The sequence below is a fragment of the Asterias amurensis genome, chromosome 20 (genome assembly GCF_032118995.1).
Source record: "Asterias amurensis chromosome 20, ASM3211899v1".
Lineage (NCBI taxonomy): Eukaryota > Metazoa > Echinodermata > Asteroidea > Forcipulatida > Asteriidae > Asterias > Asterias amurensis.
This window is the reverse complement of record NC_092667.1, coordinates 5,210,943-5,234,925: the sequence shown is the minus strand read 5'-3', so window position 1 is coordinate 5,234,925 and position 23,983 is coordinate 5,210,943. Positions and strand designations below refer to the sequence as shown.

Below are 23,983 nucleotides of genomic sequence, written 5' to 3'. Positions count from 1 at the left end.
AACTCCAGTATACTCAGTTGCCCGAATTTGTGTGAATAATGATGTCCTTGATTCGTGCAAACAATGTCATTAATATTACAGATAAAAACCTCAATAATAATCAAACAGATTACATTGTTACAGAATAAGTCATTAGCCTCTACAGAAATATTTCAGGCTGAGGTGTGTCACTGTAGTCGAAGACCCCTCTGCCATATTTTAACCATCGTGACTGGTCTTAGTCACATTTCGATTCTTGCAAGTTGTCCGTTTTGTCTTTACAATATTTTTGTCCTTTGATTTTATTCAACATTTTTTTTGGCTGGTATCTATAATTTTGTTGGACAACCAAGTACAACAATGGGCATTATTTCCGCCATCACTGCATTGTTCTTCGTCTTCTGGTACTGCACGGAGGCTGTTGTGAGAGCCTGTATCCCGTGGGGATGGAGGAAACGCAAGGATATCACCGGGGAGATCGTGCTGATCACCGGCGCTGGGAGTGGCATGGGACGCCTCATGGCGGTCGAGTTCGCTAAACGTAATGCCGTGGTGGTGTTATGGGATATCAACGAGCAAGGTATGGGTTATAAGGATGGCGGCCATTTTGTTTTGCAAATGTTTTGAAAACTTTAAAATGTACACTAGCTATAATACCAACAACATCCTAAATCATGCCGGAAGTTGAACATGCTATACTTCTGTTACATGCGGGATTTTATGTTGTTGGTTTAAATGACATCAGTGAGATAAGAAATGTTTAATGGAATACCAAATGGAACCAGAAACAGACGTGACTTAACCCAGGTACCTAGCGTGATGGTATGCATAGGTCTGCCACACCAAAACAGGATTCATTAGATGCCAGCAGGAGATTTGTCAAGGGTTGTGAACTCTGACATGATGCACATTTTTTAAAGAGATTTGAAATAAGGTTTAAAAACAAAATCAATATATACCTTTCCATCCCAAAGGCAATGGGGAAACCATGCGCATGATTAAGGCATTTGATGGGAATGTCCACGCCTACAAAGTAGATGTAACCAATGCAGAAGAGGTGTACGAAACCGCCGAGAGTGTCAGCCGGGAGGTTGGTGACGTCACCGTTCTGGTCAACAACGCCGGTGTGCTAAACGGCAAGCGCTTCATGGATTGTTCAGATGACATGATACGTAGGACGATGGATGTCAATGTGATGTCACACTTCTGGGTGAGTATAGAAACAAGTGGACCTTTAATATAATGGGATACTTTGGAACGCTAGGTGGCAGCAGACATATCTTACATAATGGGTGCGTTCGATTAGCTTCCCTGGGTCTTCCCCGTGGTGCTCACTCGGTGAGCCTCTGACAAGAACGAACGATCACTCACCGCTCTCGTAGTGACGTCGTTTACCTGGGGCCAGCCCCCAAGTGACCCACTCCACAAGCAGGGCAATGGGAGTGGGGGGGGGGGGCTGACCTGTGTGAGCCCCTGGAATGACGTCAAAGCTACTCGAACGCATCGGGGGAGACCGGGGTCGAACTTATCGAACTCGGTACGTGCACGTTAGGCATGGAATGAGGTGCATGATGGTCTAGCTAGCGATCAAGTTTGATCTCAATTTAGACCAGCATCTCATTCTACATGTAGCGCTTGAGCAATGGGTATTAATTTGCGAAATGGTCTATCATTTAACGTAGTTCTGAACATGCGCATATATGTCGAGAACAATATTTATTTACCTGATAAGGTAAGTCTGCTGCTATCTAGCGCCCCAAAAAACTCCCATTAGTGGAGGTATTGTATGGAGAAGTACAATCCAATTGGGTTCAGAGAGCCTCTGGGTTGTTGCCTCCTTCCACAACCTGATATATTTTTCCTGTTTGTCCAATTCGTTCTGAAAGAACAAAAAGCACAAAAAACATAACTTGTAAAATGCATTTATTAGTGATAACACAAACAAACACATTGTTCGGTTGACCTGATACCAGATGCAAAATCAGCTAGACCTACAAAAGCCGGCTTGATTTCTGGCATGTCAGGCACTGGTTCAAAAAGGAAATTATTGTTTCCATGTCGGCTTTATAACGAGTTGATTTGTTATAAGTTCACGTACACGTAGTCTTCAGCAAAAGTGTTTCTTTTTTTCAATTGGGACATTAAACATGCTCAGTCTTTTTTTATTTGTGGATCGAAAACCGAAATGTACATATTCGGACACTCGTTAAATGATATTTATTCTTGATCTAACAGACGTTAAAGTCGTTTCTGCCAGCAATGAAAGTCCAAAATAAGGGTCACATTCTGACCATAGCTAGCATGGCCGGCCACTTCCCCGCCAACTACATGGTAGACTATTCCACCAGTAAGTTTGGAGCCGTAGGACTACATTCATCGTTGAGATTGGAGCTTCTATTAGAAGGATATGACGGTATTGATATGACGGTGGTTTGCCCGGGACCAGTCAGCACCGGTATGCTCGAGGGAGCCAAGTGCATGTAAGTGAGACACAATAGGAGACTTTGGAACGCTAGGTGGCAGCAGACTTACTAAGTACATTTCCGTTGTGTACGTAGTGTGAGCATGCGCACACTGCCGAGAACAATGGATTTTGTTGAACTTGTTAGTCTACTGCCACCCAGTAGAAGCTGATAAACAGCCAAAGCCGTGTCTGACCAAGAGCGACGAAATTTAGGGCATAAAGGCAAGTCATAAAGAATGTGACACCTGGAGTCAGAAAAGAGCGTGCCGGCACTGGTGGCGAAAATGGGATTGCATCACATCAATTTTGTATGACACAAATAAAATAATGTTTATGCGCGCTCAATATCGTATCTATATTGATTAAACAAAGTACTTAATTATCAAATGATTTTTTAGCAAATATCGCTTGTTGTTGTTTTTTGTTCAAAAAGCCAGTTTTAAATGAAAGTTCTGGACACACAAAGGCTGATGAACTGTGTTTACTAGACACATTTTTCAGAACATTTATTTGGCTCGTCTATTTTGCTGTTGTTGCAGTTTCATGACTCCGGAGTATGTAGTCTCCAAGATCATGGATGCCTTCCTCATCAACGAGAAAATGCTCTTCTTGCCAGCCGGAAAGTCTTTCAGAAAACTGCTTATGAAATTGTGAGTAACTTTCGGAAGTAATGATATTGTTCAATTTAAGCAGGTATTGCATTGGGTGTGTTTTATTTTGTATTGGATAGTTTCAAAGTATGTGATTTTATACTATACGCCCAAGCTGTGCACATCCGCTCAAATTATTCAGTGGTCGTGTTATTTTATACATTGTAAACAACAACGACCAATGATTCATGTTTTGTCAGGAATCTGTACACGTATACATAGATTATCGCCTTCGATTGAGGCAATCAAAAAAATGCATCAGTTTGACGATTCAAATAGCTTTCCTTGACTTTTACATGATCATGATCTTTGCTATATACTATTTTGAAGGCGCTCAATTATTTGGTTGTTATATGTGCATTGAGATATATTTTTTTACAATTTTGTTTTATCTCCCGCCTCGCCCACGGACCGTTTGGTTCACCAAAGTGTAATAGACCCTTCCCATGAAATATGTAAATTGCACATAGCGCGTGCGCACTAACGTTTTGGTTGGCAAAATGAGGGAACATCGCGCTGTTTTGTTCACGGCTTATGGGTGCGTGACGCAGACGCAATTGCGCGTCTGCTTAGTGCACAACACTATGGCGTTTGCCAACCAACAGGTTCTGTACGCATGCGTGAATGTGATTAGCATATTTCATGGAAAGGGTCGATTAGTATGTGTCTCAATGCAAATGCATGTCTTTAGGGACCATTGCCTATAAGCTCTGCTTCTAAAACGGATCCCTCTGACGTATATCATATTTATTTTCATCTTGATATATATTTACTGTAGTGTATTCTTTAAACTGATCGCTCTTGAGTGATAATGTATTTTAGTTGTTGATATTTTGGAAAATCAAATGAACCTTGACCCTTGTGAATTCAAATTTCCAGCTTGATACCTGAGAAGGTTGGTCTGATGATACAGCGTACCCCTGGAATGTATACAAATATGGAACATTTCACCGGCAGACAGAAGGACAACTAAAATACAGAGGAACTTATACGAAACCCCTGGAGGATTCGATCTACAGTTCATGTTTATTTCCTTATTTGCAGCGATTTACCTGTTGTTTAACTGAATGATTTCTAGATCAGAGTTGATCTAGGCTTGGTTACAAGTCTGTGGTATTTTTTTTTATTCAAAGCTTCCCTTAAAGGAACACGTTGCCTTGGATCGGACGAGTTGGTCAAAACAAAAGCGTTTGTAACCGTTTTTTATAAAATGCATATGGTTGGAAAGATGTCTTAAAAGTAGAATACAATGATCCACACAAGTTTGCCTCGAAATTGCGTGGTTTTCCTTCTACTGTGCGAACTAACATGGTCGGCCATTTATGGGAGTCAATATTTTGACCCCCATAAATGGCCGACGTGTTAGTCGACGAGGTAAAAGGAAAACCACGCAATTTCGAGGCATGTGTGGATCATTGTATTCTACTTTTACAACATCTTTCTACCCATATGCATTTTATAAAAAACGGTTACAAACGCTTTTCAAAGACCAACTCGACCGATCCAAGGCAACGTGTTCCTTTAAGATATTACTGGTGTTGAGTAGTTTTTGAGAAATGGACAGCTGGGACAGCGGGCTCTCACTTTCGTGTTGTACTATATCTGCGTACAGCACAGTGGAAGATACATAAGGGCTATGTAATATCATTGGTAACAAAAACCAATAGCTATACTCCTACCAGCATGATTTGATTTAAAGTTCAGTGGACACGATTGGTAATTGTCAAAGACTAGCCTTCACGGTTGGTGTATCTCAACGTATGCATAAAATAACAAACCTGTGAAAATTTGAGCTCAATCGGTCATAGAAGTTGCGAGATACAAATGAAAGAAAAATAACCCTTGTCACACGAAGTTGTGTGCGTTTGGATGGTTGATTTCGAGACCTCAAGTTCTAAATAATATGAGGTCTCGAAATCAAATTCGTGGAAAATTACTTCTTTCTCGAAAACTATGGCACTTCGGAGGGAGCCGTTTCTCACAATGTTTTATACTATCAACCTCTCTTCATTACTCGTTACTAAATAAGGTTTTATGCCAATAACTATTTTGAGTAATTACTTATAGTGTCCACTGCCTTTAAGAGGCCGAGTGAAGTGTTTATTGTACTAATTGGTTTTGTTGGAGCTTACTATAATAATAAATGGTGAAAATAAACACCCGCTCTTGGTTAAGCTCGGAAGGTTTAGCTTGAAAAGTTTATTATGTATGTTTAATCATAGCTGTTGTCTATTCCAAGGTTGTTGACTATGCTTAAAGGAAACTAGTAAATCAAGCAAAAGTGTCTGACAAAGGTCCCGTGGAGGTTAAAGAAGACGTGGCCTTGACTCTGTTGTGTTTGTGTAGAACAGTCAGATAACTAAAGTGTATAATACAGGGGCTTATTAATACACATTGATCTTAGGGTCAAACAAATAACATTATTCACAAAACTGTAAACAGGTGCGCCATTTTTATTCATTTCAGAGTCTATTGTGAGAAATGAAGCAAAGGTCATTAGTTGGTAGAGTGTCCGTGCAAAAAACATTATTCAGTTACGGTGTGGAAACCACAAGGGTGCATAGTTCAAGTACAACACTGTATGTCTCGTTGAAACTCTTGCGTGGTGGGTATTGCAGATTGTCAATGAATATTAGTATAGCCCGACACGGTAAGTCAAGCTTTAGTACATTACGGGCCGTTAAAAAGCTGTCGTACATTTGTAACTACCCATCTAGAGCGTCCAGACCGATGAATTTCCGTTTTGAAAGGTTGCAGGTTTCGTTTTATTTAGGTAAGTAATGTTTTGTTTTGGACCGGAATGTTCTGATTTTATCATTTTACAAATTTAGTACGTGAATTTAAAGTATGAAGAATCTAGTGTTGATGAGGATACAAATTAGTATACAAGGATTGATGATCGCAAAGAAGAACCACATCAAAACCAATTGTTTTGAAATCATAGCAGTTAGAGGTATGCTAAATGATGCTTGAAGCTTTGCATGGTGTAGAGCATAGAGGGAGTGTTGGCTCTGCAAGGAGCCAGTTTGGTTTGGACGTTTCGAACAGTACACTCTGCTCGTCTGTAGGAGAAGTATGCTGTTTAAAGGTGTAGACAATAGTATTTTGAAGACTCCTCGAGTGTGGCCTTTGCATTGTTTCGAATCACTGCAAATGTTGCGTCTTTTTGTACAATCCTGTATTTTGTTTGCCATTGGTAGAGACCACTATCTAGAGTTCAAGTACAACAATGGGTATTATCTCTGCCATCACTGCTTTGTTCCTCGTCTTCTGGTACTGCACGGAGGCTGTTGTGAGAGCCTGCATCCCGTGGGGATGGAGGAAACGCAAGGATATCACCGGGGAGATCGTGCTGATCACCGGCGCTGGGAGTGGCATGGGACGCCTCATGGCGGTCGAGTTCGCTAAACGTAATGCCGTGGTGGTGTTATGGGATATCAACGAGCCAGGTAGGGTTTTAAGGATGGCGGCCATTTTGTTTTACGTCCATATGAGTTCGCTATTACTTAACACTTGTTCTCAATGGGACTTTATGCTAAACCTCCCTCCCCTTAACACAGGCCTGTTAGCCAAAACTTCAAATTATTTCTTTGGAGGCGATTGAACAAGTTTACTTGTATGTGGTTTGGTGCGAATTTATTTAATACCAATGCAGCTGTACTATAAAAGGCATCAATGACATTCAGAGTCACTTTATTAGATTACTGTCTTTGTGGCCCGGCTATTTTGTTAGCCAATTGGGGACTTTTAAGGACGCTAGGTGTGGCAGCAGACTTGCAAATCCATTGTTCTCGGAACGCAAGCTGAGAAATGCGTAAGCAATGGACGTTACCTCGTCTGCTGGCATCTAGCGTTTCAAAATCTCCATCGCACGATTTCAGGTCACAAGAAAATTGAAACATTGCTGTCTTTTCCTGACCATTGTTCTGACACCACTGTTTTTACACCCCAAAGTGCCTAATCAAAATCATTGGTTTAAACACCCACCCTCACCCTAACCCCATGTGTAGATCACAAGGGTTTTTCTGAACTGGGTGTCTAAGGCCGTGTCCGAAACGGCGACTTCGGCTACAGCTACGGCTAGATCGCCTGCGTCTGCCTATTCTTCAACACTGGTAGACGCGCTGATCTAGACGTAGCTGTAGCCGAAGTCGTCGTTTCGGACACGGCCTTACTCAGGGCTGGATTCATTTTGTAATAATAATTCTGCTGCCCTCACACATCCTGAGCTCATTCGTTTTCATAAACGCGTCCGTCAACCGTTGGCACAAAAAAAACCCTGTGGATTGTGTTAAATAAATTGACTTGCTTCAAGAACTTATAAAAGTACAAAACGAAATGAAAACCGTCAAAACATATTATTACTTTAAGTTAAATGAAAATTCAAAATTTGTATTTACCTTTCCACCATCCCAAAGGCAACCGGGAGACCATGCGCACGATTAAGGCATTTGATGGGAATGTCCACGCCTACAAAGTAGATGTAACCAATGCAGAAGAGGTGTACGAAACAGTCGAGTTGGTCAAACGGGAGGTTGGTGACGTCACCGTTCTGGTCAATAACGCCGGTGTTGTGACCGGCAAGCGGCTCATGGATTGTTCAGATGACATGATACGCAAGACGATGGATGTCAATGTGACGTCACACTTCTGGGTGAGTGTATAAACAAATATATAGAGTTACATTGTTGTATGGACAAGTGTTTCCCGGTTGGAGTTTTTGGAACGATAGGTGGCAGCAGGCTTTCCAGGTTAACTTAACATAGTTCTAAGTATCTGCATAATAAATGTCACTGATCACTATTTTGTATACCCGCTATGTGCATTCAAGGGCTTGTGCACACAAAAAGGCCAATCCGCTATCCAGTCTTAATACAGATCAGTTATCTGCATGCGCACAATGGATTCACCTGGTAAGCCAAAAGACTCATAATTTATGATTGGTCATATAGGTTCCTTGCCTGTACCTTATTCTAAAACAACGAAAAACAAATGAAGAAAGCACTTCGAATCTATTTCGGGCCGGTGTTTTCCATGTAAATCTGTCCGCCGGAGATTCCGTGTCCCCCATCCCGGAAATAATTGGAAGGAGGATGATTCAAAAGAGGGCGCTATCAGAAGAAGTTTGGACACTATTCACCGTATGAAGGGACAGAATATCCAGGGGACAGAATCTCCTGCCGAGTCGGTATTGATTGAAAATGAATAATATTATTTCTTCCTACAGACGCTGAAGTCGTTTCTGCCCGCAATGAAAGCCAAAAATAAGGGCCACATTATAACCATAGCTAGCCTTGCCGGCCAGTTCCCCGTAAATTACATGGTGGATTATTGTGCCAGTAAGTTCGGCGCCGTAGGACTACACTCTTCGCTGAGATTGGAGCTTCAACTGGAAGGATATGACGGTATTGGTATGTTGCTGGTTTGCCCAGGACCAGTCAGCACCGGCATGTTCAAGGGAGCAAAGTTCGAGTAAGTTAGTCCTCCATTATGTCGCGTCATTTCCCCCTGGCCCTATCAGTAAGCTCGGGCTTCGTCCAAGGGAGCTACTTAGCTTACAGCTAAATGTCTTAAATACACTATCGGGCCTTTGGCAAATCTCTGATCCGGCGAGCATCAGGCGCAAGTGTCATCAAGCCTGATCATGAAACTTGCTAAGTCCAGACAAATTTTGCATATTTTAAACTGGTTGGCAGCCAAGATGCCATAAAACTAACATTGGTAATCGGTGCACCACTCTTATTTTGCTTAGCAATATTACTTGCTGTGCAATGTTATTATGTAAATTACCCTGACCTTTACATTATTACTATTATTATTTAATTATCTGTTTTTAAATTCTATGGGCCCAATTTCATAGAGCTTTTAAAAACTATAGCTACGCACAACCAAATTAATTATGCTTATCAGAAAACGTTACTGGCTAAAAAAAAAACCGTTTAACATCTATAAGTATAGGCTGATTTTTATTGTTCTAACACATATTTTAAAAGGAGCTATATGAAATTGGTTCAAGTTCAGTTCCCCGACCCCTGCAAAAATGAAAAAGTAAATACATCAAGTTTGTTGTTGTTACAGTTTTCTGACTCCGGAGTATGTAGTCTCCAAGATCATGGATGCCTTCCTCATCAACGAGAAGATGCTCTTAGTGCCCCGACATTCTTTCATAACTCTGCTTCTCAAATTGTGAGTAACTTTCGGAACTTATAATAATAACATATATTATATATAGCATGAATATTGATGTTTATAGGCCTACATTTTGTAATTATAAATCGAAATCTGTAGTATCATTTTCTTGAGAACAACGTTGTCGTTAAGCAATTCATTTACTCCTACGTAATGCCTCAAATCCTACAGACGTTGTTGTTGTTGTTGTTGTTGTTTTGTATAAAGACGATGTGACCTCTGACGTCACACGAAAAACAATAATATGACTCGCGCACATACCGCCGGGCAAAACCTTTGTGTTTTGGCAGCCAGCTAGAAAAAGTACGCAATCTTACTATGACACGCAACTCTTTGCCCGGTGAAACATGACGTAGATAATGTTTTGTCAACAGAGGGCGGTTTTAATGTAAACATAGGTCACATCGTCTATAGTTTTGGTGATTTCACTTGTAACAATGTCGATTAATTTCTTTGTTATAAACAGCTTGATTCCGGAGAAGGTTGGTCTGATGATAGTAAAGGCAACTGGATTGGGTGCAAGTATGGATACTTTCATGGGTAGAAAGGACAACTAAGTACAGAAGATCGCATGAAACCGGGAGAGGATTTTGTCTGATAACACAAGTTTTTTATTTTTTATTTTTTATTTTAGTGGCTTGATTTGTTAGGCTGTAGTGTGAAGGTCAGGGTAACTTAAGGAGCTCCTCTCTCCGGACCTGACCTTTGTATTGGGTGTTGTTCATGTAAAGGAGCTAGATGTTCAATTATTGTTACATCAAGATCAAGAAAGTTAGTTCGGGTCCACAGTTTTGAAGAGTGCATGTTCAATTGATTGTATACAGTCAGTTCAGACTTAGGCTACAACCGACATACATAAACAAAACCAAGTTTCTGGCCGTGGAGAAAAATATTTGGGAAAATTTTACAGAGTTAATGGATTTGGGTACTTTTTAAAATGTCCACAGATTTACATTAAACTTATAGGGTTTGAATACAATGATAGTGTAAAGCTTCCTTTCAAATATTACTTACTGAGGTGCTGTAGTTTTTGAGAAATGAGTAAAACAATGTCATGAAAATACGTTTGTAAATGATTAAAATAATTTTCGTCTCATGAGATGAAAATTATTTTCATGACATTGTTTTACTCATTTTCCCAAAACTAAAGCACCTCAGCACATAATATTTTCAGGGAAGCTATCTACTATCATTTTCTTCAAACTGTGTAAGTTTAGTGTTAATCTGTGGACATCATGTTTTTTTTTCCTACAAAAGTTACATAGACCCTTTAAAGGAACACGTTGCCTTGGATCGGTCGAGTTGGTCTTTGAAAAGCGTTTGTAACCGTCTGTTATAAAATGCAAATAAGTAGAAAGTTGTGTAAAAGTAGAATACAATGATCCACACAAACATGCCTCGAAATTGCACGGTTTTCCTTTTACCTCGTCGACTAACACGGTCGGCCATTTATGGGAGTCAAATTTTTGACTCCCATAAATGGCCGACCGTGTTAGTTCGCACAGTATAAAATGGAAAAACACGCAATTTCGTGGCAAATTTGTGTGGATCATTGTATTCTACTTTTAAAACATCTTTCCAACCATATGCATTTTGAAAAAACGGTTACAAACGCTTTTTATAGACCAACTCGTCCGATCCAAGGCAACGTGTTCCTTTAAGTATTGGCCTGATTTACCGACATTTTCTCTGCCAGGACAACAACTTTCATGATGTTGTTTGTTTTGCATTCAATCATCCGCCGAGTTTGTATCAAAACTTCAATTTAAATCGTACATTTGTAATCTTTAAGTTTTTATAAATTGTTGAGTAATGTGTTTTGTTACTTGAGCCCTTGAACGAGACACTTAATCATTATCGCTTCGTAAAAACTATTGTGTATTCTAAAAAAGGATAAAGGGTGCATTAGCAAAATAATAGCCTAATAAATGAACAACTTTCGTATTACGATAAAACATTATTTTGGTCAGTGATATAAATTTGTTCAATCTCCATTATTTCGTACACTTGTGTTTTATTTTTATTTTTAATTAGGCCATATCCTGATCGAGGATTTGGTCTAAGGTTAATCAGTTATAACCATTAATGTTTAATTCACAGAAAGGTATTTAATTAAACAATAAAACATTCCAACTTGTGTAATAATGGGGGATTCGGCATACAGTAACCACTGAATTAAATACAATCTATTACATCACACTATTTAGAATTCCGGACACAGGTGTAAATTATTAACTTATTTTGTGCTACACTAGTTAAACTACATTTTATTTTATTATTTTAATGAAATCAATCAATCAATCAATCAATTATTGGACAAACAGGTACGAGGTTGGCTCAGTAGGTTCTTTATCCCTCTATATATTTCACACCTGTGGACCCCGGTTCGAGCCCGGACGGGAGCCTTGTATGTATATTTTTTTTTCAGTTCCTACTTCATGGGTTTTCCCTCCAGAAGTTTTCCTTCCACGTTTAAAACTGAAATGTGCTCTCTATAAAAAAATATGGTATGATTCTGTTATGGGGATGCTTAGCCGACTATTCACGGGTCAATTCGACCCCAAGGTATTGCTCAATCTAAACAAGTTTGGCACCATTGGTTTACCATTTTTAAGGGCTTTCCTTTCGTAGAAAACTTAGTGCTATGACGATTTTTAAGGCGGGGCTAGAAGCGACGGAGTGAGCAGGCACCCATTAAAAATTGACGTACACTGTGCGTGTACACAACGCATACAAACACACGGCGCATTCAGGAACCCAACCAAAAATAATAGTCACTCAAAAACAGGCCCGGGCAATTAAAAACTTTCAGCAATGCTCTGGAATAACTCTGGAAGTAAAAATGCTAGAGAGATGCAGTTTGTACCATAGTCATCCTGGTAGGTCCCTGTATCCATGTTTTAAAGGTTGAGGGCGACTTATACACTTCTTGATAGCAAAAAGCTCCAGTAAGTGGGGTTGCTTAGAAACGATTTCAACAACCTCCACTATGGGAGTTTTGTGCACAGAGCTGTCGGATAGAAAAACAAAATCCACAACGGGTAATTTCGATCCCAGTATCATGCTCAGTCTATAAAACTGTACCACCAGCGGATTGCCATGTTCAAGGGCTTTCCTCTCGTACAAAAACTTAATACTCTGACTATTTTTAAGGCGGGGCTAGATGCGACGGAGTGAGCAGGCACCCATTAGAAATTGACGTACACTGTGCGTGTATACAATGTATACAAGGACACGGCGCAGTCAGGATTCCAACCAACAATAAGATTCACAAAATAGACCCGGACAATTAAAAACTTTCAGCAACGCTCTGGAATAACTCTGGAAGTGAAAATGCTAGGCATGTCCGTGTACCCATTTTTAAAGGTTTAGAGCGACTTGTACACTTCTTGATGGCAAAAAACTCAAGTTAGGGAGTAGACCCGACATAACCCATAAATTTGGGACATTTAATGCATGATGCACACGGCATGTGGTGATTAATGAAGAAAACAAATATATGCGTATATATTTTTTAGAGCGGCTTCCAGATTTCTTGATACCGAAAATTAAAAGTAGGCGGCTGTGCTCCGAAACGAACGCAACAAGCCTCCCTACGGGATTACTGTGCACAAAGAAAATCAAAAGGACAACAGGTCAATTAAACCCGAAATCATTGCTCAATCTAAACAAGTGTAGCACCATTCGATAGATATGATCAAGGGCTTTCCTCTCGTATCAAATTTAGTGTAGTAGGGATATTCAAAGCGAGGCTAGAGGTCAGGGAGTGGACCCGACACACCCCCGAAATTCGGGGAATTTAATGCATGATTTACACGGCGCGTGTTGATAAATAGGAAAAAAATATATAGTCACAGAAAAAAAAGCCTGGACTTATAAAAACTGTCAGCTATGCTCTTGAATCATTCTGGAACTTAAAATGCTAGAGAGACGCGGTTTGTACCTGAGTCATCCTTGCATGTCCCTGCATCCGAATTTTAAAGTTTTAGGGCGGCTTCCATACTTCTTGATAACGAAAATGACAAGTAGGCGGCTGTGCTCCGAAGCTAACTCAACAAGCCTCCCTATGGGATTTTTGTGCACAGAAAAAATCACAAGTTACAACTGGTCAATTCGACCCCAAATACTTGATCAATCTAAACAAATTTAGCACCATTCGATAGATATGATCAAGGGCTTTCCTCTCGTATCAAATTTAGTGTTGTGGGGATTTTCAAAGCGAGGCTAGAGGTCAGGGAGTGGACCCGACACACCCCCGAAATTCGGGGAATTTAATGCATGATTTACACGGCGCGTGTTGATAAATAGGAAAAAAATATATAGTCACAGAAAAAAAAGCCCGGACTTAAAAAAAACTGTCAGCTATGCTCTTGAATCATTCTGGAACTAAAAATGCTAGAGAGACGCGGTTTGTACCTGAGTCATCCTTGCATGTCCCTGCATCCGAATTTTAAAGTTTTAGGGCGGCTTCCATACTTCTTGATAACGAAAATGACAAGTAGGCGGCTGTGCTCCGAAGCTAACTCAACAAGCCTCCCTATGGGATTTTTGTGCACAGAAAAAATCACAAGTTACAACTGGTCAATTCGACCCCAAATACTTGATCAATCTAAACAAATTTAGCACCATTCGATAGATATGATCAAGGGCTTTCCTCTCGTATCAAATTCAGTGTTGTGGGTATTTTCAAGGTGAGGCTAGAGGTCAGGGAGTGGACCCGACACACCCCCGAAATTCGGGGAATTTAATGCATGATTTACACGGCGCGTGGTAAAAAATAGGAAAAAAAATAAATAGTCACTGAAAAAAAGCCCGGACTTATAAAAACTGTCAGCTATGCTCTTGAATCATTCTGGAACTAAAAATGCTAGAGAGACGCGGTTTGTACCTGAGTCATCCTTGCATGTCCCTGCATCCGAATTTTAAAGTTTTAGGGCGGCTTCGATACTTCTTGATAACGAAAATGACAAGTAGGCGGCTGTGCTCCGAAGCTAACTCAACAAGCCTCCCTACGGGATTTTTGTGCACAGAAAAAATCACAACTACAACTCGTCAATTCGACCCAAAATACTTGCTCAATCTAAACAAGCTTAGCACCATTCGATAGATATGATCAAGGGCTTTCCTCTCGTATCAAATTTAGTGTTGTGGGTATTTTCAAACGAGGCCTAGAGGTCAGGGAGTGGACCCGACACACCCCCCGAAATTCGGGGAATTTAATGCATGATTTACACGGCGGGGTGGTGAAAAATAGGAAAAAAATAAATAGTCACTGAAAAAACCCCCGGACTTATAAAAACTGTCAGCTATGCTCTTGAATCATTCTGGAACTAAAAATGCTAGAGAGACGCGGTTTGTACCTGAGTCATCCTTGCATGTCCCTGCATCCGAATTTTAAAGTTTTAGGGCGGCTAGGATACTTCTTGATAACGAAAATGACAAGTAGGCGGCTGTCCTCCGAAGCTAACTCAACAAGCCTCCCTATGGGATTTTTGTGGCACAGAAAAAATCACAAGTTACAACTGTCAATTCGACCCCGAATACTTGATCAATCTAAACAAGCTTAGCACCATTCGATAGATATGATCAAGGGCTTTCCCTCTCGTACCAAATTTAGTGTTGTGAGTATTTTCAAAGCGAGGCTAGAGGTCCGGGAGTGGACCCGACACACCCCCGAAATTCGGGGAATTTAATGCATGATTTAACACGGCGCGTGGTAAAAAATAGGAAATAATAAATAGTCACTGAAAAAAACCCCGGACTTATAAAAACTGTCAGCTATGCTCTTGAATCATTCTGGAACTAAAAATGCTAGAGAGACGCGGTTTGTACCTGAGTCATCCTTGCATGTCCCTGCATCCGAATTTTAAAGTTTTAGGGCGGCTTCGATACTTCTTGATAACGAAAAGGACAAGTAGGCGGCTGTGCTCCGAAGCTAACTCAACAAGCCTCCCTACGGGATTTTGTGCACAGAAAAAATCACAAGCTACAACTGGTCAATTCGACCCCAAATACTTGCTCAATCTAAACAAGCTTAGCACCATTCGATAGATATGATCAAGGGGCTTCCTCTCGTACCAAATTTAGTGTTGTGGGTATTTTCAAAGCGAGGCTAGAGGTCAGGGAGTGGACCCGACACACCCCCGAAATTCGGGGAATTTAATGCATGATTTACACGGCGGGTGGTGAAAAATAGGAAAAAAATAATAGTCACTGAAAAAACCCCCGGACTTATAAAAACTGTCATCTATGCTCTTGAATCATTCTGGAACTAAAAATGCTAGAGAGACGCGGTTTGTACCTGAGTCATCCTTGCATGTCCCTGCATCCGAATTTTAAAGTTTTAGGGCGGCTTCGATACTTCTTGATAACGAAAATGACAAGTAGGCGGCTGTGCTCCGAAGCTAACTCAACAAGCCTCCCTATGGGATTTTTGTGCACAGAAAAAATCAAAAGCTACAACTGGTCAGTTCGACCCCAAATACTTGATCAATCTAAACAAATTTAGCACCATTCGATAGATATGATCAAGGGCTTTCCTCTCGTACCAAATTTAGTGTTGTGGGTATTTTCAAAGCGAGGCTAGAGGTCAGGGAGTGGACCCGACACACCCCCGAAATTCGGGGAATTTAATGCATGATTTACACGGCGGGTGGTAAAAAATAGGAAAAAAATAAATAGTCACTGAAAAAAAACCCGGACTTATAAAAACTGTCATCTATGCTCTTGAATCATTCTGGAACTAAAAATGCTAGAGAGACGCGGTTTGTACCTGAGTCATCCTTGCATGTCCCTGCATCCGAATTTTAAAGTTTTAGGGCGGCTTCGATACTTCTTGATAACGAAAATGACAAGTAGGCGGCTGTGCTCCGAAGCTAACTCAACAAGCCTCCCTACGGGATTTTTGTGCACAGAAAAAATCACAAGTTACAACTGGTCAATTCGACCCCAAATACTTGCTCAATCTAAACAAGCTTAGCACCATTCGATAGATATGATCAGGGGCTTTCCTTTTGTACCAGTTTTAGTGTTGTGGGTATTTTCAAAGCGAGGCTAGAGGTCAGGGAGTGGACCCGACACACCCCCGAAATTCGGGGAATTTAATGCATGATTTACACGGCGGGTGGTGAAAAATAGGAAAAAAATAAATAGTCACTGAAAAAAACCCCGGACTTATAAAAACTGTCATCTATGCTCTTGAATCATTCTGGAACTAAAAATGCTAGAGAGACGCGGTTTGTACCTGAGTCATCCTTGCATGTCCCTGCATCCGAATTTTAAAGTTTTAGGGCGGCTTCCATACTTCTTGATAACGAAAATGACAAGTAGGCGGCTGTGCTCCGAAGCTAACTCAACAAGCCTCCCTACGGGATTTTTGTGCACAGAAAAAATCACAAGCTACAACTGGTCAATTCGACCCAAAATACTTGCTCAATCTAAACAAGCTTAGCACCATTCGATAGATATGATCAAGGGCTTTCCTCTCGTATCAAATTTAGTGTTGTGGGTATTTTCAAACCGAGGCTAGAGGTCAGGGAGTGGACCCGACACACCCCCGAAATTCGGGGAATTTAATGCATGATTTACACGGCGGGTGGTGAAAAATAGGAAAAAAATAAATAGTCACTGAAAAAACCCCCGGACTTATAAAAACTGTCAGCTATGCTCTTGAATCATTCTGGAACTAAAAATGCTAGAGAGGCGCGGTTTGTACCTGAGTCATCCTTGCATGTCCCTGCATCCGAATTTTAAAGTTTTAGGGCGGCTAGGATACTTCTTGATAACGAAAATGACAAGTAGGCGGCTGTGCTCCGAAGCTAACTCAACAAGCCTCCCTACGGGATTTTTGTGCACAGAAAAAATCACAAGCTACAACTCGTCAATTCGACCCAAAATACTTGCTCAATCTAAACAAGCTTAGCACCATTCGATAGATATGATCAAGGGCTTTCCTCTCGTATCAAATTTAGTGTTGTGGGTATTTTCAAACCGAGGCTAGAGGTCAGGGAGTGGACCCGACACACCCCCGAAATTCGGGGAATTTAATGCATGATTTACACGGCGGGTGGTGAAAAATAGGAAAAAAATAAATAGTCACTGAAAAAACCCCCGGACTTATAAAAACTGTCAGCTATGCTCTTGAATCATTCTGGAACTAAAAATGCTAGAGAGACGCGGTTTGTACCTGAGTCATCCTTGCATGTCCCTGCATCCGAATTTTAAAGTTTTAGGGCGGCTAGGATACTTCTTGATAACGAAAATGACAAGTAGGCGGCTGTCCTCCGAAGCTAACTCAACAAGCCTCCCTATGGGATTTTTGTGCACAGAAAAAATCACAAGTTACAACTGGTCAATTCGACCCCGAATACTTGATCAATCTAAACAAGCTTAGCACCATTCGATAGATATGATCAAGGGCTTTCCTCTCGTACCAAATTTAGTGTTGTGAGTATTTTCAAAGCGAGGCTAGAGGTCCGGGAGTGGACCCGACACACCCCCGAAATTCGGGGAATTTAATGCATGATTTACACGGCGCGTGGTAAAAAATAGGAAATAATAAATAGTCACTGAAAAAAACCCCGGACTTATAAAAACTGTCAGCTATGCTCTTGAATCATTCTGGAACTAAAAATGCTAGAGAGACGCGGTTTGTACCTGAGTCATCCTTGCATGTCCCTGCATCCGAATTTTAAAGTTTTAGGGCGGCTTCGATACTTCTTGATAACGAAAAGGACAAGTAGGCGGCTGTGCTCCGAAGCTAACTCAACAAGCCTCCCTACGGGATTTTTGTGCACAGAAAAAATCACAAGCTACAACTGGTCAATTCGACCCCAAATACTTGCTCAATCTAAACAAGCTTAGCACCATTCGATAGATATGATCAGGGGCTTTCCTCTCGTACCAAATTTAGTGTTGTGGGTATTTTCAAAGCGAGGCTAGAGGTCAGGGAGTGGACCCGACACACCCCCGAAATTCGGGGAATTTAATGCATGATTTACACGGCGGGTGGTGAAAAATAGGAAAAAAATAAATAGTCACTGAAAAAAACCCCGGACTTATAAAAACTGTCATCTATGCTCTTGAATCATTCTGGAACTAAAAATGCTAGAGAGACGCGGTTTGTACCTGAGTCATCCTTGCATGTCCCTGCATCCGAATTTTAAAGTTTTAGGGCGGCTTCGATACTTCTTGATAACGAAAATGACAAGTAGGCGGCTGTGCTCCGAAGCTAACTCAACAAGCCTCCCTATGGGATTTTTGTGCACAGAAAAAATCAAAAGCTACAACTGGTCAGTTCGACCCCAAATACTTGATCAATCTAAACAAATTTAGCACCATTCGATAGATATGATCAAGGGCTTTCCTCTCGTACCAAATTTAGTGTTGTGGGTATTTTCAAAGCGAGGCTAGAGGTCAGGGAGTGGACCCGACACACCCCCGAAATTCGGGGAATTTAATGCATGATTTACACGGCGGGTGGTAAAAAATAGGAAAAAAATAAATAGTCACTGAAAAAAAACCCGGACTTATAAAAACTGTCATCTATGCTCTTGAATCATTCTGGAACTAAAAATGCTAGAGAGACGCGGTTTGTACCTGAGTCATCCTTGCATGTCCCTGCATCCGAATTTTAAAGTTTTAGGGCGGCTTCGATACTTCTTGATAACGAAAATGACAAGTAGGCGGCTGTGCTCCGAAGCTAACTCAACAAGCCTCCCTACGGGATTTTTGTGCACAGAAAAAATCACAAGTTACAACTGGTCAATTCGACCCCAAATACTTGCTCAATCTAAACAAGCTTAGCACCATTCGATAGATATGATCAAGGGCTTTCCTCTCGTACAAAATTTAGTGTTGTGGGTATTTTCAAAGCGAGGCTAGAGGTCAGGGAGTGGACCCGACACACCCCCGAAATTCGGGGAATTTAATGCATGATTTACACGGCGGGTGGTAAAAAATAGGAAAAAAATAAATAGTCACTGAAAAAAAACCCGGACTTATAAAAACTGTCAGCTATGCTCTTGAATCATTCTGGAACTAAAAATGCTAGAGAGACGCGGTTTGTACCTGAGTCATCCTTGCATGTCCCTGCATCCGAATTTTAAAGTTTTAGGGCGGCTTCGATACTTCTTGATAACGAAAATGACAAGTAGGCGGCTGTGCTCCGAAGCTAACTCAACAAGCCTCCCTATGGGATTTTTGTGCACAGAAAAAATCACAAGTTACAACTGGTCAATTCGACCCCAAATACTTGCTCAATCTAAACAAGCTTAGCACCATTCGATAGATATGATCAAGGGCTTTCCTCTCGTACCAAATTTAGTGTTGTGGGTATTTTCAAAGCGAGGCTAGAGGTCAGGGAGTGGACCCGACACACCCCCGAAATTCGGGGAATTTAATGCATGATTTACACGGCGGGTGGTAAAAAATAGGAAAAAAATAAATAGTCACTGAAAAAAAACCCGGACTTATAAAAACTGTCATCTATGCTCTTGAATCATTCTGGAACTAAAAATGCTAGAGAGACGCGGTTTGTACCTGAGTCATCCTTGCATGTCCCTGCATCCGAATTTTAAAGTTTTAGGGCGGCTAGGATACTTCTTGATAACGAAAATGACAAGTAGGCGGCTGTCCTCCGAAGCTAACTCAACAAGCCTCCCTATGGGATTTTTGTGCACAGAAAAAATCACAAGTTACAACTGGTCAATTCGACCCCAAATACTTGATCAATCTAAACAAGCTTAGCACCATTCGATAGATATGATCAAGGGCTTTCCTCTCGTACCAAATTTAGTGTTGTGAGTATTTTCAAAGCGAGGCTAGAGGTCCGGGAGTGGACCCGACACACCCCCGAAATTCGGGGAATTTAATGCATGATTTACACGGCGCGTGGTAAAAAATAGGAAATAATAAATAGTCACTGAAAAAAACCCCGGACTTATAAAAACTGTCAGCTATGCTCTTGAATCATTCTGGAACTAAAAATGCTAGAGAGACGCGGTTTGTACCTGAGTCATCCTTGCATGTCCCTGCATCCGAATTTTAAAGTTTTAGGGCGGCTTCGATACTTCTTGATAACGAAAATGACAAGTAGGCGGCTGTGCTCCGAAGCTAACTCAACAAGCCTCCCTATGGGATTTTTGTGCACAGAAAAAATCAAAAGCTACAACTGGTCAGTTCGACCCCAAATACTTGATCAATCTAAACAAATTTAGCACCATTCGATAGATATGATCAAGGGCTTTCCTCTCGTACCAAATTTAGTGTTGTGGGTATTTTCAAAGCGAGGCTAGAGGTCAGGGAGTGGACCCGACACACCCCCGAAATTCGGGGAATTTAATGCATGATTTACACGGCGGGTGGTAAAAAATAGGAAAAAAATAAATAGTCACTGAAAAAAAACCCGGACTTATAAAAACTGTCATCTATGCTCTTGAATCATTCTGGAACTAAAAATGCTAGAGAGACGCGGTTTGTACCTGAGTCATCCTTGCATGTCCCTGCATCCGAATTTTAAAGTTTTAGGGCGGCTTCGATACTTCTTGATAACGAAAATGACAAGTAGGCGGCTGTGCTCCGAAGCTAACTCAACAAGCCTCCCTATGGGATTTTTGTGCACAGAAAAAATCACAAGTTACAACTGGTCAATTCGACCCCAAATACTTGATCAATCTAAACAAATTTAGCACCATTCGATAGATATGATCAAGGGCTTTCCTCTCGTATCAAATTTAGTGTTGTGGGTATTTTCAAAGTGAGGCTAGAGGTCAGGGAGTGGACCCGACACACCCCCGAAATTCGGGGAATTTAATGCATGATTTACACGGCGCGTGGTAAAAAATAGGAAAAAAATAAATAGTCACTGAAAAAAACCCCGGACTTATAAAAACTGTCAGCTATGCTCTTGAATCATTCTGGAACTAAAAATGCTAGAGAGACGCGGTTTGTACCTGGGTCATCCTTGCATATCCCTGCATCCGAATTTTAAAGTTTTAGGGCGGCTTCGATACTTCTTGATAACGAAAAGGACAAGTAGGCGGCTGTGCTCCGAAGCTAACTCAACAAGCCTCCCTACGGGATTTTTGTGCACAGAAAAAATCACAAGCTACAACTCGTCAATTCGACCCCAAATACTTGCTCAATCTAAACAAGCTTAGCACCATTCGATAGATATGATCAGGGGCTTTCCTTTTGTACCAATTTTAGTGTTGTGGGTATTTTCAAAGCGAGGCTAGAGGTCAGGGAGTGGACCCGACACACCCCCGAAATTCGGGGAATTTAATGCATGATTTACACGGCGGGTGGTGAAAAATAGGAAAAAAATAAATAGTCACTGAAAAAAACCCCGGACTTATAAAAACTGTCATCTATGCTCTTGAATCATTCTGGAACTAAAAATGCTAGAGAGACGCGGTTTGTACCTGAGTCATCCTTGCATGTCCCTGCATCCGAATTTTAAAGTTTTAGGGCGGCTTCGATACTTCTTGATAACGAAAATGACAAGTAGGCGGCTGTGCTCCGAAGCTAACTCAACAAGCCTCCCTATGGGATTTTTGTGCACAGAAAAAATCACAAGTTACAACTGGTCAATTCGACCCCAAATAATTGATCAATCTAAACAAGCTTAGCACCATTCGATAGATATGATCAAGGGCTTTCCTCTCGTACCAAATTTAGTGTTGTGGGTATTTTCAAAGCGAGGCTAGAGGTCAGGGAGTGGACCCGACACACCCCCGAAATTCGGGGAATTTAATGCATGATTTACACGGCGGGTGGTAAAAAATAGGAAAAAAATAAATAGTCACTGAAAAAAACCCCGGACTTATAAAAACTGTCATCTATGCTCTTGAATCATTCTGGAACTAAAAATGCTAGAGAGACGCGGTTTGTACCTGAGTCATCCTTGCATATCCCTGCATCCGAATTTTAAAGTTTTAGGGCGGCTTCGATACTTCTTGATAACGAAAAGGACAAGTAGGCGGCTGTGCTCCGAAGCTAACTCAACAAGCCTCCCTACGGGATTTTTGTGCACAGAAAAAATCACAAGCTACAACTGGTCAATTCGACCCCAAATACTTGCTCAATCTAAACAAGCTTAGCACCATTCGATAGATATGATCAGGGGCTTTCCTTTTGTACCAATTTTAGTGTTGTGGGTATTTTCAAAGCGAGGCTAGAGGTCAGGGAGTGGACCCGACACACCCCCGAAATTCGGGGAATTTAATGCATGATTTACACGGCGGGTGGTGAAAAATAGAAAAAAAATAAATAGTCACTGAAAAAAACCCCGCACTTATAAAAACTGTCATCTATGCTCTTGAATCATTCTGGAACTAAAAATGCTAGAGAGACGCGGTTTGTACCTGAGTCATCCTTGCATGTCCCTGCATCCGAATTTTAAAGTTTTAGGGCGGCTTCCATACTTCTTGATAACGAAAATGACAAGTAGGCGGCTGTGCTCCGAAGCTAACTCAACAAGCCTCCCTATGGGATTTTTGTGCACAGAAAAAATCACAAGTTACAACTGGTCAATTCGACCCCAAATACTTGATCAATCTAAACAAATTTAGCACCATTCGATAGATATGATCAAGGGCTTTCCTCTCGTATCAAATTTAGTGTTGTGGGTATTTTCAAAGTGAGGCTAGAGGTCAGGGAGTGGACCCGACACACCCCCGAAATTCGGGGAATTTAATGCATGATTTACACGGCGCGTGGTAAAAAATAGGAAAAAAATAAATAGTCACTGAAAAAAAACCCGGACTTATAAAAACTGTCAGCTATGCTCTTGAATCATTCTGGAACTAAAAATGCTAGAGAGACGCGGTTTGTACCTGAGTCATCCTTGCATGTCCCTGCATCCGAATTTTAAAGTTTTAGGGCGGCTTCGATACTTCTTGATAACGAAAATGACAAGTAGGCGGCTGTCCTCCGAAGCTAACTCAACAAGCCTCCCTATGGGATTTTTGTGCACAGAAAAAATCACAAGTTACAACTGGTCAATTCGACCCCAAATACTTGATCAATCTAAACAAGCTTAGCACCATTCGATAGATATGATCAAGGGCTTTCCTCTCGTACCAAATTTAGTGTTGTGAGTATTTTCAAAGCGAGGCTAGAGGTCCGGGAGTGGACCCGACACACCCCCGAAATTCGGGGAATTTAATGCATGATTTACACGGCGCGTGGTAAAAAATAGGAAAAAAATAAATAGTCACTGAAAAAAACCCCGGACTTATAAAAACTGTCAGCTATGCTCTTGAATCATTCTGGAACTAAAAATGCTAGAGAGACGCGGTTTGTACCTGGGTCATCCTTGCATATCCCTGCATCCGAATTTTAAAGTTTTAGGGCGGCTTCGATACTTCTTGATAACGAAAAGGACAAGTAGGCGGCTGTGCTCCGAAGCTAACTCAACAAGCCTCCCTACGGGATTTTTGTGCACAGAAAAAATCACAAGCTACAACTGGTCAATTCGACCCCAAATACTTGCTCAATCTAAACAAGCTTAGCACCATTCGATAGATATGATCAGGGGCTTTCCTTTTGTACCAGTTTTAGTGTTGTGGGTATTTTCAAAGCGAGGCTAGAGGTCAGGGAGTGGACCCGACACACCCCCGAAATTCGGGGAATTTAATGCATGATTTACACGGCGGGTGGTGAAAAATAGGAAAAAAATAAATAGTCACTGAAAAAAACC

General features: G+C 41.1%; 2 protein-coding genes across 2 annotated transcripts; both read left to right on the top strand.

The window, feature by feature from the left end:
* Window positions 1-339: 339 nt before the first annotated feature.
* Window positions 340-4,402, top strand: LOC139952275 (epidermal retinol dehydrogenase 2-like). Its single transcript, XM_071951355.1, has 5 exons — window positions 340-559; window positions 954-1,189; window positions 2,215-2,459; window positions 2,983-3,093; window positions 3,973-4,402. Exons 1-5 carry the CDS (start codon window positions 340-342, stop codon window positions 4,064-4,066), a joined length of 906 nt encoding a protein of 301 aa, XP_071807456.1. The 3' UTR covers window positions 4,067-4,402.
* A 1,226-nt stretch (window positions 4,403-5,628) lies between these two features.
* LOC139952276 (epidermal retinol dehydrogenase 2-like) lies at window positions 5,629-10,665 on the top strand. The gene is made up of 6 exons (XM_071951356.1): window positions 5,629-5,866; window positions 6,294-6,542; window positions 7,512-7,747; window positions 8,321-8,565; window positions 9,172-9,279; window positions 9,749-10,665. Exons 2-6 carry the CDS (start codon window positions 6,323-6,325, stop codon window positions 9,837-9,839), a joined length of 900 nt encoding a protein of 299 aa, XP_071807457.1. The 5' UTR covers window positions 5,629-5,866; window positions 6,294-6,322; the 3' UTR covers window positions 9,840-10,665.
* Window positions 10,666-23,983: the final 13,318 nt, after the last annotated feature.